This window comes from Vespula pensylvanica, chromosome 12 (genome assembly GCF_014466175.1).
Source record: "Vespula pensylvanica isolate Volc-1 chromosome 12, ASM1446617v1, whole genome shotgun sequence".
NCBI classification, from domain to species: Eukaryota; Metazoa; Arthropoda; class Insecta; order Hymenoptera; family Vespidae; genus Vespula; species Vespula pensylvanica.
In genome coordinates this window covers 4,901,215-4,917,797 of record NC_057696.1, presented here as the reverse complement: position 1 = coordinate 4,917,797, position 16,583 = coordinate 4,901,215, and the positions used below count along the sequence as shown (strand labels likewise).

At 40.8% G+C, this 16,583-nt stretch overlaps 1 protein-coding gene and 2 long non-coding RNA genes across 4 annotated transcripts in view; 1 reads left to right on the top strand and 2 right to left on the bottom strand.

The window, feature by feature from the left end:
• The window catches only part of LOC122633509 (low density lipoprotein receptor adapter protein 1-like), a 40,115-nt gene that overhangs the window by 10,259 nt on the left and 13,273 nt on the right, over nucleotides 1-16,583 (top strand). The window contains exon 1 of one of the 2 annotated variants that reach the window (XM_043821465.1): nucleotides 6,611-6,887. The exons of the other annotated variant lie outside the window; for it this stretch is intronic. Within the exon in view, the coding sequence (XP_043677400.1) occupies nucleotides 6,842-6,887 (46 nt within the window). The 5' untranslated portion in view covers nucleotides 6,611-6,841. Of the gene's footprint in view, nucleotides 1-6,610; nucleotides 6,888-16,583 lie in introns of those variants that run through there. 2 annotated transcript variants of the gene reach the window in all.
• Nucleotides 2,570-3,686, bottom strand: LOC122633513. Its single transcript, XR_006328129.1, has 3 exons — nucleotides 3,195-3,686; nucleotides 2,822-3,089; nucleotides 2,570-2,739 (listed from the first exon to the last, which is right to left on the bottom strand). It is a non-coding gene; the product is annotated as an uncharacterized LOC122633513 (long non-coding RNA).
• LOC122633514 lies at nucleotides 3,722-5,261 on the bottom strand. Its single transcript, XR_006328130.1, has 3 exons — nucleotides 4,879-5,261; nucleotides 4,237-4,385; nucleotides 3,722-3,791 (listed from the first exon to the last, which is right to left on the bottom strand). It is a non-coding gene; the product is annotated as an uncharacterized LOC122633514 (long non-coding RNA).

The window sequence follows — 16,583 nt, the reverse complement described above, 5'->3', positions numbered from 1 at the left end:
CTTCTACGAGATTATCCGTCCAAGTTCGACTTTACTAGTAAGTTTACGGAAGGGCATCTCCCCATGAAATTAGGTGGTAAAGCTTTCCACTCACGGTAGTCTCTCACAGGAAAGGAAAACGCCGTCTACATATCAATTTCTTCGCAAAGCTTCACAACGGAGATCCTAGTTGAGAGTAGCTGGAAAAGAGTAGAGGAGAGTAGAGAAGGTTCCTGGGACGAGGCGATATTTTGTTCTAACTCCCTCTCTAAGTATTCTAATAACGTGTGTTATCCTGAAAAACGAGTCACGGTGACGCAGTACCCTTTCGCAAAGTTTGCTTTTACCGTGAAGCTACTGGTAGAAAGATAAGTTTCATTTTACGAAGAGAAACTATCGCGAAGAAGATTATTTGAAATAATTCGATTTTTCATTTTTAAATCTTCAATAAGAAATTTGATAAAGAAGTTTAAAGAAAAAAAAAATAATATGATCAAATATAAAATAATAAAACTACGAACTGATTTTCAAAGATTACAACGTGTTGTGAACCTTTGAAAAAAATCACTCGTAATCGATAGTTGCCCTCTTGTGCCACAGTTTGTAAGGGTCTCTTCGGCATATAGTCTCTTCTTTGCTTCGTGCCCTAACCACTGCTGTAGGACATTGCCTAACTGCATCGTATGCAATTTATGAGAAAAATAAGAATAAAAATAAATACAAATAAAAGTACTTATTGTATATTTCACAAACTATTCTAGCCTGTGAACGATCAATGGATCAAAAGAACACAGACACATTTAATCGAATGTCCCAGCAGATATTCGATCTAATCGATGAATCTATTACTCACACTTTGCATTTGTAGAATTAAAAAGTATCGAACAAAACCAAAGAATCTACGATACACCTTATGATCTTTTAACCGATCACTTTTACTTTGTATTTTTATTCTAATTTACTCTAGAAACCACGAAAGTGCAAAATGTTATAATACTTAATACTAAGTATCGAACACGTTCCAAAATTGTTGCTAATTCGAAAGAAATGAATATCTAAACAAACGCAAAGACTTTTAAACTGTTCCATACTGATATATCTTGCGATACAGAGCGTCAGCAAAATATGAAGGAAAACAGACATGCTGAGTAATTCTAAAATTTGCTGAAACTTTGCATAATATCCGGAGACAAAACTTTTCACTTCTCAGTGAAAATTACATTCTACGTCTTACCCGGTTCTACCTACTTAAAATTAAATACACATTCGCACAGAAAAAGGTAGGCTACCTGCCTGCCTATAACCTATATTTAAAAAATAGCAAGACATTCGTTCCAACACAATCACTCCACGATTCTCTCACATACCGCCAGGATGCAAAAGCCTACGCTAGAGAATATGCCTCGGGACACCTCCAACACCCTAGCTCAACCACGTTCTCTAGCTTATTTACTAAGGTGGCTACGTACCAATTGCTGTAATCGACCGTCAAGGTTAATGATTATTGCGTAAATGACTAAAGCAAAAAAAACACTAGTACATACTAGTATACATACATACTAATAATATACGAGTATTTCCACACAATATATGATAACTCTACGTGCACAACGATATAAATAATAATATATTAGTATAGTAGTATTCGTATTTATTCAAGTTATCGCGAAACGATGTACAAGGCACCACCTAACACGCACACACAAGTGCAAGATACATCGTGCGCAATCACTAACGCAATGACAGCCGCCAATAAGGGAAAACTTAAAATTAAACCCATATTAACTGTTCTTCACCCGTGCGAGTAACGCCTGGGCACACGCACAGATGAGAACGCAGAACAAATGTTGAGGAGAAACGAGAATTAGTTCATTAGAAGCTGAAAATTCTGATTTAAAAAATGATTAACTTATTCTAAGTTCTACGGGCTATGATTCTACAAGTCTCTATTTCTTTATTAACGATGACTCTACTCGACTTTTTTCTTTCAAAAGCAATAATTCTATCGAGACTTTTTTTATCGACGGAATTGATCGAACGTTGAATTAATTTTTCATGCAACATTAATCAAAAAACCTCGGACGACTCCTTTCAACAAGTGACTATTCTAATTAAAAAACAAGATCATGATCCATCACTTGTTTCCCAGAATCTATCCGTCGCGGTTGTCTTCTTGCTCGCTTGTTGACACACATCGATATCGATATATCGAAATAGATCGCGATTAAATAGACTAAGTACGATGCGATGCGCGTAACGCAGAGCCACGCATCAAATGCTTTTTCGACGAAATCGGGTAAACGAATGCCCGATTTCACCACTAATATCGCGAACAAACAGGAAGGAAACAAGTGCTAATTAATTGCATTGTCAATTAAACAGCTCGAACCGATGAAACAAGAAGACCCTATCCCGAGCTATAATAAAAATAAGCACGCACAATAAACAACCAGTGGAAAACATATGTAAAGAAAAATATTTTACTCGTGAGTAATTTCAAAAGAGAAATTATTCACGTGCTTGTCGATAATTTATTTCAAAAATTACAACCAGTCCTCGACATGATCGAGCACCGGAGAAACTTTAAATTTTTTTACTCACTACTTAAGAAGATCTGCGATGGCTCCAAAACACTCGTTCGCGATGTAGGATAAAATTGAGGGAGATTGATCCGTATGAGGTCGAAAATCGGGTAGATTAAATATGAGCTAGGTTAACGTCCTCTGACTAGGTCGATAATAGTGATGATTTCAAAAAAGACTGAAAAGAAGTTTTTATGAAATTATTGTAATAAAAAAAATGTTTCAAAATTATTAGCTAGGAAATTTATAAATTTGCTTACCAATATTTTTCTAGAGAAAAAGTGTGATTTCAGCTCCATCTTCAATGATGCACTGACTCTAATATACGAACGATCTATTTTAAAATAAAAATATAATTTTAGACGAACACACCCTAACACTATGATTACTTTGCTCGTAATCGACTGAAATAAACTTGTCTCTGATAGAATCGCGAAACGCGATCGAATTTCAACAAACGAACTTCTAATTTTTACTTATACGGTACAACACTCCGTTCGTTATCACGCGCACGTTTTCAATGACGATCTGAAAAAAAAAAGAAAGAAAAACAAAATAATTATAGAATCACTTTTAAAAATGTAATTATTGTTTTCATTATTAAGGAAATATTTAAAAAAGAACTTTACTTACTAGATTCTTCGTTGATCCCTTTCACGATGAGCATCCTGCTCCTGGATGATGAATAATGCACTAACACTGACTCTACTTTGCGAATTTCTATTGAATCTAATTTAAATTTTATCAATGAATAACAAATATGAAAGTATTACGAGCGAACACTGATTTTGAGATCACCTTGCGCCTGATTGGAAACAATTTACAAAAACTTGAGACTGAAACAAACAAAGAATTATACGTCAAAAAAATATCACGTTTATAAAGCACGTTTCCTGCAAATCATCTCTGAAGGTAATACATTAAGGAAATCTATTACAAGTATACAAATTACGTAATAAAGGTCTCTTTTTTACCATCGGACGAGTCGAATACTCAATTGTTTTTTGTTTGTTATTCTCGATTAAAGAATTTCTTCGGAATTTTCGATCGAAGAATTTCCTGGTAATCCACGGTCGAAACTTATTTATTTACATACGATAGCTAGCTCTCTTTGTTGTGTCTCGCTGTATGTTATTAAAAAGAGATAGACTTACCTAGGACATATCATAGAGAAAGTACATGAAAGAAGCTGACGTAATCAACGACTGTGTTCGTGGAATTCTTGGAAATCTGAAAATTGGAAGATCGTATTAGTATAGAATGAGATCCCAAGTGATATATACGTGTGTAGGGAATATACATATGTACTATATATACGTTTATGCCTACTATACATTACGCATATATATATATACATATAGTACGTAAGCATATATGACGTCCAATATAATGCAAAATATCGATCGATCACAAATATTAATTCTAAAATTATTGATCGAAGAAACGCGAGAAAAGTATCGGTATTATGAAAATAAAGCTAGAAAATTGGAAAAAAAAAAAAAGTAGAATGCGATAGTCTCCTTGGGGATTACCGAGACGCCGATTTTATTTTCGCAGATATCTCTTAAACGCGATAATGTCCTGACTTGCGAACGCGGCCTCTTGAAAATCGTGTGTTCGGCTATCGATTGATATATTGAAAGAGAGTATACGTTGGATAAAATATGCTAATTACCTGTAATTATGCGGAGCTATCACGTAGACTTGTCAGTCCATCCAAAACGACGACGAGACTAACAAGGAGGGAAGAGGATCCCGTAATTGGTAGAACGTCACTTCCGGTACACAGTGAGTCAATGAAAATATTTATTTCTCCGACGATTGCTAAACAAAAAAAAAAGCATACAATGTAAAATATAATAACGTAAAACCCATGACAAATCTGATTAATTAGAATTACGCACATAGACAATTATTTTTAATTAAATAAAAGTATTTGATCAAGAGTAGCTGCGTAAGAGGATATTCATATATCTGTCTATGTATATATACGTACGTATAAAAATCGAATATAACACGAAATACGATTTACGGCGGCTTATCGATGAAAAATGATTTATTAAATTATTAATGAAAAATCGTTAAAAAGCGAGAGAAGTATCGATATCGTAAAAATAAGAACGGAAAATTCGATAGAAGAAGTATGACGTAATAGCCCCCCGAGGAAAACCAAGAAGCCGATTTTATTTTCTCCGATATCTCTTAAATGCGACACGATGATCCGACTTGCGAATAATACATGTTAGAAAAAGCGTTTTAAGAAATCGATAAATACGTAGGAAAAAAGTGTACGTTAGAAAAAAATATGCTAATTTACCTGTAATCGATGAGACCGATACGATCCCGTGTCGAAGCCGGCACAACATAACCAATGGCTGAATGTTTTCACCGGCAAGACGATATCGCTACGCGGCACATGCGCACTGCGTCACTTTGGATAATCGCGTTCCAATAAATATATCAATTCCTTTGGCTCTTCTTAAAAACTAGCCTCTAATAAAATCCAATAGGGAAACGATCCTGAATAATCGTATTGTTCCGAATTACGACGATACAGTACACACAACTATTGTTATTTCTACGAAGGTAACCAACGTGTGTACGCGCGTATGTGTACATCGCGTAGTTAACGCGATACATAGCTTTACATAGCTTTCTTCTATCTTGTATACCTCGCGAGTCAGAAAGATTACCAATTAATCGATCGATCGATCGAATAAACAAAGAATTTATCTGTCTCTGACAAATTCGTATATATATATATATATATATATATATATATATATATATATATATATATATTCCTGTAAATGTCCCGAAAGAATAATGTTTTGTATAATTTTTATCTAGAAATATTCGACAATAAATGATTATTAGTCGGAATATTTATTACGGATTCGGTGGTAGTTTTACCGGTCTCTCTCGAAGAAGCTAAAACTACGTAGTTGGTGTGGAATAATGGTGAGAAAAAGAAGGCTCCGAGCTGTACGTTCGGACGCCGCTAACCTATATCCTGAGAAGAAGAATTGGCCCGCTAATCTATATAATTCGTTGAAAAAACCTGCTTTAACAATGGCAAGGTAAGCTAAAAAATTCTCGCGTTTACGTACACACGCAAACACACGCGCACGCATACATACGCGAGTGCTCGAATCGTGCGGACACTGCTAACCTATATAAATCGACACACCGATCCATATAATTTCTTGAAAATGTACGTCCTTTCAATTTCAAGATAAACGACGCGAAATTCTCCGCTTGCTCGCACGTACAAACGTCGCACGCATGCACACGAATTCGAATCGGCAACGGCAAGCGTCGTTACATACACACGATTCCACGCAATTCGCATATTATTGTACAAGCACTCCCGATAACCTAAAAAGGGACATGGTGTGCCATCTCGAAATATCGTTAGACTTATCGTCCAAAATTGAAGTCGATAATGTAGACGGATTTAGGCGAATGAAACGTTGCGATATCGAGCTACGTACGTAGTAGATCCGCGACGATCATTCTTCCCGATTCGCTGACTTTTCTTTCCTCGCTATTTGACACGAGCGATGAAAGGAGTGCGTCGGCGATGCGTCTCTATCAAGGATCGAATAGAATACTTCAGAAACGTGTAATCGGTGATTCTTCGATATCACGGTCTCGTTATAAAATTGTAGGGAATTGGAGGTTATGTTTGTACGTTTGTATCGGTGGTTTTCGTCGTCGAAAGAAAAACATTGGATCGGAAGCGGGGGAAAAATAATCTTTATCCTTTCGACCGGATTCGGTTCGGAAGCGGAACCGGAATCTGGGAAGTGCGAGTGAGATGCGCATGTACGCGTTAGGGGAGCGGAGTAAGCCCGATGCGCCGGCGGACGCTCTCACATCGAGGCGGTGCGCCTTCGCGGCAACACGTATTCCACGCGGAGCGGCACGACTCTCACCGAGCTTCGATTCCGCTACCAGTTTATTCACGCCATCGAAGTATCGAAGTCACTTTTCTGCGATCTCGAGATTGCTACGAAGAAGATTTGACTATCGAATGTTTTCGAACGTTTTCCTCGTCTCGAGTCGGGAAAAGGCAACGTGCTTGCGACGAATCGTAACCTAATTAAAACTCGTAAAACACGTGTCCCCGCATTCATCGATCATTTCGCGAGTGTTCGATTCGTTTCGAGGAGATCGTCGGAAGTTGTCGGAAAAAGAGGAAACGGAAAGGGAAGAGAAAGAAAATCGCGAGTAACCATACGGATCCGTCGAGGATCGGGCTACGTCGGACGGCGAGGATGTCGTTCTTCAGAGGCTTGTGGAAGAGCAGTTCGAAGCACAAGAGTGAGTGAGACCTTTCATTTCGTTAAGACGATATTCGCGATTTCTCCAGTTTCATAGCGGACCCCTCTCGTTCTACTGAAAATTCATGACGTCGTTACCGAAGACAAACATTCGAGGTTACCGGAAGGATCCCGTAACTTTCTCGAGGCACTTTGCACGAATTTCATGCATCGCGTGCGTGCTTAGACGGGTGGATAGGTAATGTCACAGAGATAGGTAATATTGTAGAGAATAAATGGCGAGTACAAATTTTCGCGGAGTTTTCTCATCGAAAATTTTACGTGAAAACGTGCGAGCGAGTTCGCGTTCGCGTACCGAATTCGCGCTCGACGCGTGAAAATTGTCGACTTTTTTCGACGGTAGAATCGTCGTCGTTACCCCGGAAACTTTTTAATGCAATCGCGAGAATACGCTCGACGCGAAACGACGTTTCTCTCCTTCTCCATTCGCGATTTGCGACAGAGTTTTACTTTCACAGCCACGTCGAAGCAACCGCGTACAGTCGAATCGCGACAAGTCTTTCTCTCTTTCGACGGCGAGGAAACGCGTGCGATTTTTACGACGGTAGCAATTTTTCACAGCATTCAGGAAAGGAAAAATCTAATTACAACGTTACTACTCCCTGTTTTATTTCGGAGAACGAATTGTCGACTCTTTTAGCAACGAAAACTTTCATAGAGTTTTATTAAAACGTTCGGTTATTACGTTATTATGGCACCGATCGACGAAATTACCTAGCCACTATCGCGAACGTTCGATAAATTATAGGAAATTTATATACCTATCGGGGTGTCGTAACTCCTTTTTCACGACGACGAAATATCGGAAAATAATAAGTAAAAGACCGAGAGAAAGAGGAAAAGAAAGAGGAGGAGCAGTCGTGGCGGCGGCAGTTAACGCGATTATTCGTAATAACCGGCCGTAATAGAGCCACCTTTAAGGTTATGGTAATGCATATACCAGCTCTCTTGTTATAGACGTAATACGATCCTCTTTCTCGCTCGCGAGAGCGAACCGACGCTGATTATTGATCGTAAAATCTGCATAATCTTTACAACGCGAAGCCTTCGTCTCGTTCTTTGCTAGATAAGTCGTTAAGATCGAATCCCGGAGTGTTGCTCGATATGTCGTTAGACGAGAAGAAGAGGGAAGGTTCTTCGTAGTCGTCCATTTAAAGGGAAAACAAACGGAGATACGTAGATGAGAAATCGAAACGAGATTCGGGACGGCGATGGCGACGGCGACGGCGACGGCGACGGCGACGGCGACGGCGACGGTGACGATCGATCGGTCGAGGAGACTCGTTTCGCAGGTGTTCAAATTTCGGCTGCTTGCTTTAAAAAAGAATAGAAACGAAACGGAGAATTATATGATTCGGCCGTTGTTCCGTCTATGCCCGATGGCCTTCAATATTTAAGAACGCAACTCCATCTAGAATATTCACGCGTCGGCAGCTGTATGGCTTAGAAAGACCGGTATTGCGGGATTCCGCGATAATAGCATAGGGAAGATCTCTCCGATGGAACGTATTGTACTACTAAATGTGCCCGTTGGAACGGAGATGTTCCATTCAATTATGAAATGGCAACGGGCGTTAAAGCTTGCCGTTCGCCAAACGAGCTGGCAATGGCGGTACGTTATCGACTTGGATGAAAGTGGAACTAGATCGTCCTAAACGGAGAATGGTCTCGTCGTTCGATACGCGTTTTTTCGACGCACGAAAGTCGATCCGAAAGAGATTCCGATTGGTCGTTGGTTTACGCGATCAATGTCAGGGACATTGTAATTTATAATCGACGAAGAGAGATTCCTTTCGGTTATTTCCTATCGCTCAAAGGGAGACGTTTGAACGTGGGTTAATTATTCGTGCAAGTAGAATATAATATTATATACATATACGCAGAAGCTTTACAGCTCGCACCATGTAATTATATTTCCTGTATAACAGGGTCTCCGGACATCGCGGCCTCGTCGTCGTCGTCGTCTACTGCAAAGTATCTCTCTCTCTCTCTCTCTCTCTCTCTCTCTCTCTCTCTCTCTCTCTCTCTCTCTCTCTCTCTCTCCCTCTCTCTCTCTCTCTGTTCCTCTCTATGGTGCATATCACGGATCAAATTGGAACGTCGGCCTCGTCCGTCGAGTGCCACCATCGTTTCTCGTCGCACTCTCTCCATCGAAAACTAATGCATCCTTAATGTACACCTGTATACCATTACGCGAGCACGCAATCATTCTACCGGAGCAGCGCATACTATTGGCATCGTGATAAATCCTAGTACATTCGATAAAGACAAAAGGGATATCGACGAATAGGGTAGGAAACGAACGATCGGTGCTTTTCACGAGGCATTTACGAAGCATAGGTAGGTAGAATTCGTTCGAATCGAACGAAAAGCCATGAACGCGATAGGTGCTTTTGTGTAGTATCGCGATATCCGATATATGTGTACGTTCTCTGTGTAGAGAGCTACTCTCGTTCCTCTTTCTCTTTCCCTTGTTTATCTCCGTTCGAAAAGGGTCGAAGATTAATCTGTCGATACGCGCGTATAGTTACACGCGTACGTTTCTGTGTAAGTTCTTTTCACGGAATTAACGCTCATCCTGACATGCGTAAGTCAAAATACACGACCATTTTGTATCGTATACGGCTTATACGATAGCTACGGTTTGTTTATTTTTCTCAGCGATCCTTACTACGATTGACATTACAAATAAATAGTGATCATTCATATAGCTCCCTCTCTCTCTCTCTCTCTTTCTCTCTCTGTCTCTATAATTTTACGTTAAGACGTATGAAAACAAAACGTGCGTATACGCTTGTCGTTAAAAATGAATCGACGAGTCGGTTTTACAGCGCACGTAAATTTGGTCGTTTTATCGTGGAACGATAACGAAACGTCTCTCCTCTCTCTCTGTATCTCCCTATCGATCTATCTATCTATCTATCTATCTATCTATCTCTATCTATTTCGTATCGTAACGAAGAGCGGAACGCGAAACTGATACCGAAATTTACTCTGAATGCAATTTACTCTCCGACGATGTAAGCACGCTCGAGTAGTGCACACGTTCGTGTGAGTGTCGAATTCATTCCGGGCCACTTAAAACACTACGATTGGCAAAGCAAAGCTGGCGGACAATGTTGTAAAGCTCGACGTCACATCTGAAATGATATTAAAGGTCGCAGTTTCGCCTTTAGAGATTCTACACGAGCGTAGTATATCGAAATATTTAGGAAAGAATTCGCGCGAGATCGATCGCACGATCCGCAAAGAAAATCTTCTTTATAGTCTGATCGATAATCTCATTTGCAACGATTAATTTTCGCAAAGCTCGCGAGAAAATAGAAAGGGAGACGAGCGACCTATTAATGCTTTGTCGTAAGTACCGCGAGCTTTGTAAACGCGTCGATCATCGCCATTGTCGTTAATTACCGTTTAATTAACGTTCCCTGCGTACCGAAAGAGAAAGAGAATTTAATCGAGGCCGACGGTGTTTTAATTGTGCTCGAGTAATACGTACGCCCTGGCCTCTTTATGTTCGTAAAAGCAAAACGCGAACCTTTCGTGACTGCTTTATGACGGCGAGCAAGAGTCGAGCACTGTGATAATGAAAACGTATGCCCTGTGTGTACGCTCTCTACGTGCCTTTGTAACCACGCGTCTCTGACTTATTGCCAAAGAAGGAAAAAACAAGAAGAAGGACCGCACGTGATAAGCACTTTTATTAAAGTCAATAAGAGGTCTGGGCGAGTTGTGATTCGTCGTTAATAAAACGAACACGAGCGTTTGCTTTATGTTTTCTTTGTTTTCTTTTTCGCTCTTCCGTAGGTTCCTTCGTTCTTTTCTCTTTCTCTTTTTATCGACTACAATTCGGACCGATTCTCATTGAAAGTCAATTGGCATAAACGTATCCCTTTTCTTTGTATACTTTGCGTCGTCGGGCGTTTCAACCGGAGCAAAAAATGAGAAGAGCGCGAGAGTGAGACAGAGAGAGAGGGAGTCATGGAATAGAACAAAACGATAGTTCGAACTCAATTTAAATACAAATTAAATGACAGTCTCGTTCCGACGTCTGCTTCCTCGTGGCTTCGTCTCTTCAAATTCCCTCTCTCGGTTGAGATTTGAGAACACAGAGAGAGAGAGAGAGAGGGAGAGAGAGACAGAGATTCGATTTGCCCCTCGACTAATTGCTTCCGCGCGATACAAAATTTCTCGAACGAGCATTCTCTTCGTGATTGTCATCGCCGTGCACGATTTTTCCTCGAATTTTTGCCTTCCTTCGTCGATACCAAACAAGTCGTTTACAAAATGTACGATTCGTTCTTTTTCTCGTTTATTATGTTTTCCCTAAGAAAGCGTGCTTTTCCTACGCCATCGAATACCATCAAGGACTTGTACTTTTTTTCTTTTCTTTTTTTTTTTTCATTTCTTTCTTCATCCCCCTTCTCCCCAAAGACCTTCCGACGAAGCGACAGCATTAATAGAGTTCTTATATACCTAGATCGAACGTTTTCCTTTCCGATCGTGGCCAAGTATCGCGTGTGATCGAGCAAGTGGAAGGAAACCGGGACAAGGCATACAACGATTTACCTATATCGAAAGATCGAGAGAGGCAACGGGCAAAAGGGGTTGCATTTATTAGCTGATACCGTTATTTTCGAGAGAGTAAAAGGTCGATACAGTTGGGATATGGGCCTTGGCCGATCGCCAGGCCACTAGCTCCTCGACGATTTGCCGTCGAGTTTGCTGAATTTCCAATGCAAACTCTTCTCTTCGATTTTTTCTTTTTTCTCTCGATCCTTCGTTGGGTTATCGCGTTCATTCGTCTCGAAGAAAAGGGGTCTCCGAGATTTTCCAGAACGTTTTCAGCCGTCGCCTTGAACTCTACGTCCTCGGGAAGTCAATTTTATCCGTAAAATTCTTTCTTTTCGAAGGAAAGACTCGAGAGCCCCATTTTGTACGAACCCGTCCGACAGAATCGAGAAGCGAATAAAACTAGAGCGAGACAGGGCTACTTTGGTATGCCTTGGAACGTTTCATCGATCGACTCCGACTGTTGGAAGTACATTTTATGTTATTAGATCTTCCATCTCTCTATAACCATTCTCTTTTCCTTTTTTTTTTTTTCCCTATAAAACGATGAAAGAGCATTCAACATTTTTCAAGAATCTTTCCTTTCCTATCGTTGCGTCACGTCGAAAATCTTTTTCGACGTTCGTAATTATTTGTGAAAGTATCGTGCAGATCGCCTAGGGATATGCAACACTCTGTACGTTGAAGTAGCGGAGAGCGCATAAAATTCTTTACCAATAAATAACGCTCGCAATCTACATTATCGATAAGATATAAAGCGTTGCCCATTTCCAGGCACTCCTCTCGATATCGAGATAAGTAATTAAAAGAAAATCGATAAATGCACATGACCGATCCATGATCGAACTTCAAAGCAATCGATAAACGAATCGATCGAAAGTATTATATATCACTTGTCAGTTCAATCGAAGTCCAATAAAAAAAAACGTAATTTTCTTTTTGCGAGTCTGTAGAAGAGGAAACGACTAGCTACGTCTCGACTAAACGTTTCGTTTCGTTCTCGATCTGTTTTCGTTCCAGTAAAACTTTTCTCGCAGAACTCGGAACGTCGCGCGTATATTGTCCTCTTCGGTTGCGGAGGCGTTCCTGATTCCCGAATCTTTTCAGCAGGAAAATCAATTTCGTCCTGATATCGTGTCGCTCGAATCCTCGCTTTTAATCTCGAATACAAGCTTTCCGCTCAAATCGAGCGGAATTTGATACCTCTTTATTTCCCTTATCGAGCGATCGTTAATTAATAGCAGCTTCGCGTTTAAAACATCGCTGGAAACGAAATTACACGGTGGAAGAGACCTTTAAAGTGATTCGAAACGTATTCTCTGATGCGGTCACGTTATTCCAGAAAATTTGTTCGTCGAATATCATTAAAACGAAATAAGAAGGAATGTGCGAAACTACGTTTACAGACTAATTCCGTGCACGTACCGAACGCGGACACTTTTCGATCGCTTTTTCATCATCTTTCGTATTTATAGTTCGACCTCTTATATTTTTATCGACACGCGCGACGATTCAAACCTAACACGATCGTAGACGTGTGTCGAGAAACTTTGGATGTTTACATACATTGCTCGCCCGTCCGTATAATTCTAAATAAAGCGCTTTCGTGCGGTCGCATTAAACGATAACTATCGACTAGCGCATTTAGCTCAACTTTGTAATTTGCCGCGTGACACGCAAATATTAGTCTAGCTTTTAACTTTCGCCCATACGTTTACGTTATAATTTCTACCGTTGAGTCCCTTCAAAAAGAATTCAATTTCGTGAAAGAGAAAACATCGTCCGGACGATAGCTAAAAAGTTTGTTTCCTAGAAGAGAACGCATTCGTTTGTTCTATTTGAAAATTAAACTCGAATAAGCTTTCGCCTTTGGAAAAAGGAAGTAAGAGGACGATAGGAGCTAGAATAAGAGGATAAGCGAAAATAGGTAGGACGATATAAACGCTTTTACGAGTTTCTAAGTCGCTACGCTGGGGGTAGATTTCTTGGTGGTATCGCGTTGATGCTTCTCCAGCATCTCGGATTGGTCCATACCCTCCTCTCTCTCCTCTCCTCTCCTCTCCTCTCCTCTCCTCTCGTCGCCTCTCCACTGTCGTCCTGGGAAACGAAGGCGCTACTGCATTGCTCTCCGCAGCTGGGGATCGTAAGTGCGGTCGAAACTTTACGGAACAGCACGCATGGTCGAACGGCTTTTGCGATAAACAAAAAGATGATTCTCCATTTTGTTAAAGAAAGATATATAAAGGGATTTATAACGTTATCTTCTTTCCGAAAGGATTTCTATCTAATAAGCTTGTACTCGCAAACTACAAATAGATTATTTCTTGCAAACATTCATTATTTTATATCTTTATTCGATTCTGTATCAGTACGTCTATATGAAGGTTTTCGTCGATAAACTTTCTGTTCGATCGAATGGCAGGTGACCGAAGAGCGAACGGACGGCGGCTCGTTCGTTGAGATTTTCCATTAAAAATCAAAAATAAAGATTGACGGGAGGGTAGGAGAAGTTGAATAACGTTCGCGTTAATAGTTGCTATGTCGTAGCCTCTTGAAGCGTGCGTTCGGTCGCGGATCATGCGGTAAAATAAATACGTTACGTCAGCTTTCTGCGTCATGATCGGTGCAAGCTGAATTAAAGAAAAAAGATTAGCGGATGCTTTCTTTTTAACGTCGTGTGTAAATACGAACGAAAGCGTCTATAAATTTGTAACACGTAATCGCTGTTGCATGATTTTCAGGCGATATCGTTTAGAGCGTATCTCGAGAGCGTTGTATTAATTTTCAACGGACTTAACAGACTCCAAAGTTTCTGGAAAATTATTAATCCTCATTGTGTTCTCTTGATTAACAATGAAGGTAGTAGAAGTCCATGGTGTAGTAGGTCGATTACGACAACGTATTTCTCGAATGACTTTCTACGACTACTAATTGCAAAGTTACTTCGCGCTACGGTCGTGTAAAGTATAATTGAACGAGAAGGCATCTAGTTTTTGCTGGTGGAAAAATAGAGAGAAAAGAAATGGAATCGCAGCTCGCTCGTTCCAGACTTTATCCATCTGGCTCGAAGTTGGCTCGGTCGAAGGAAAAAGATTTCATTTAAACAAACGTCGTTGTAAACTTTTCGTTTCCCGTAAGCCAAGTTGAAGTTTAAGTGATCAGAGATGGAAAATGTTGTCGGGAGAGAGAAAGGGGGAGAGAGAGAGAGAGAGAGAGAAAGAATGTGGCAGTTTCTAGGAAGGAAGGAAGAAGGGAAAGAAAGTTCTCGTGCAATTTTGTGAATGCCGCCGCGTATCTATATACCTAGGTATAGATCGTTCGACCGCGAAACAGAACTTTTCGATTTCGCGTAAGGTGAAAAGTCAAGTTGTTGGGGGAAAAGGAGAAAGGCCGAAGAAAGTGGGAGAAGAAGGTTGTCGCGAACGATAAGCGTCTCTCGAGATCGATGCGACCACCGCCTCTTCGAAGTAATCCGTTCATCGTAATAGGATTTTGCCATCGTTCTCTTCCGGGCCGGTTGCTCGCAGGCGGGAGGGGGTGGAGAACGAATCGAGTGAGAGAAAGAGAGAGAAGGAAGGGGTTAGCCGCAGGTTATTCTTCCTCTCCTTTCCTCTTCCATGGTAGAGCTACCCTCGGATTAGTTTCGTCCAAATTACACACAGTATATCTACTCGTTCGTTCTCCAATCGTAGTAACGTCTGCTCCGAGCATAGATAATAAGACGACGTAGAAACCAAGGAGAGAGGGTAAGCGAGAAAACAAGAGAAGCGGAGCAAGAGGCCGAGATCGAAGATCCATGGGATGTTACCGGGGAAACGGTCCTGGAAAATTCCTGGGACCACAGCTCGAAGGATCGCTCCTTTCTCACAGCTGTGTCTCGCTTCCTCTCTTCTTTCTTCTCTCAGACTATCTCTCTCTCTCTCTCTCTCTCTCTCTCTCTCTCTCTCTCTCTCTCTCTCTCTCTCTCTCGCTTTCTCTCTCCCCCTTTTTCCTCTCAGGAGGCATTAAGATGTAATTAAGGAGGTTCCTGCTTGTGTTCGACGTCGGACAAGCTAGTTATCGTTTATCTATCGAAGAAGCGCTCCTTTAAGATTCTCCGTGAAGGTTGAATTTCAATGGTCACCAAAAGCGAATCTCGTCTATCTTTGCTCGTATTGTTCCTGGAATGACGATATGAGAATAGACGAACGAATGCGGAAGCATTTATTATTCCCATTAGGATCTACGCGAATATACTACGTCGCTTCTTATACGCGTCGCGAGATTCAACGAAGTAGACGTATAATTTTCCCAAATCATCGTTGTCGCGACGACGAGTGCTCGAGTAGGAGGATTAAATTCGTCGTCGTGCTCTTGGGGACTATTTCCGGATCCTTCGGCGTTGATGTAATCGCACAGTAAGATATTAGCAAACACCGAATTCTCTAATTGGATACGCTTGAGATCAATTGGTCATTCCGTAGGAGGGAAGACGCTCGTATTTTCTTAGCATCCGCGAAGACTCATTCTCTCGGACAAAGTTGTTTCCGCTATCGTCGAGTATCGCATTCGAGCACTCAGACGTACTCGTAAATTCAACTTCGCATAGCCACTCGCTCGAGAGTACCGCTATCGTCTACTTATATCGTGCGTACTTCAAGCTCGTATCAACGAACGATCGATACCGATGAGACGGAATTCATTTTTCTCTCGCTCTCTTTTTCTCTTTCTCTTTGAAATACAAAGAAAGGACGGATTGAAGTGGATAGAAGAGGAGCGTCCAAGTGTAGACGATTTCTTTGTAGTCGTCGCCGTTTTCTACTTCTTCTTCGTCGTCTTCGTCTTCTGACTCTCCGAGCTTTATTCGTGATAGTTGAAAAATAACGTTAAAAGACTCCTAAAGGTTGTTGGTAATAGTCGGAATAAAGGGCCGAAAAGCGCGAGAGGAGAGCATATCGTTCGAATCCTCCCACGTCGATCCGTGCTTTCATCGTGGATAAAAGCTGCCCGAAGAGTAGACGTGGAGTTAACTCCGACGAGCCAAAGTGCGAGTTCGAGAAGAAACGAAAAAGAGAGGGAGAGAGAGATAGACAGATAGACAGACGGACAGAAGAGCATACGTTTT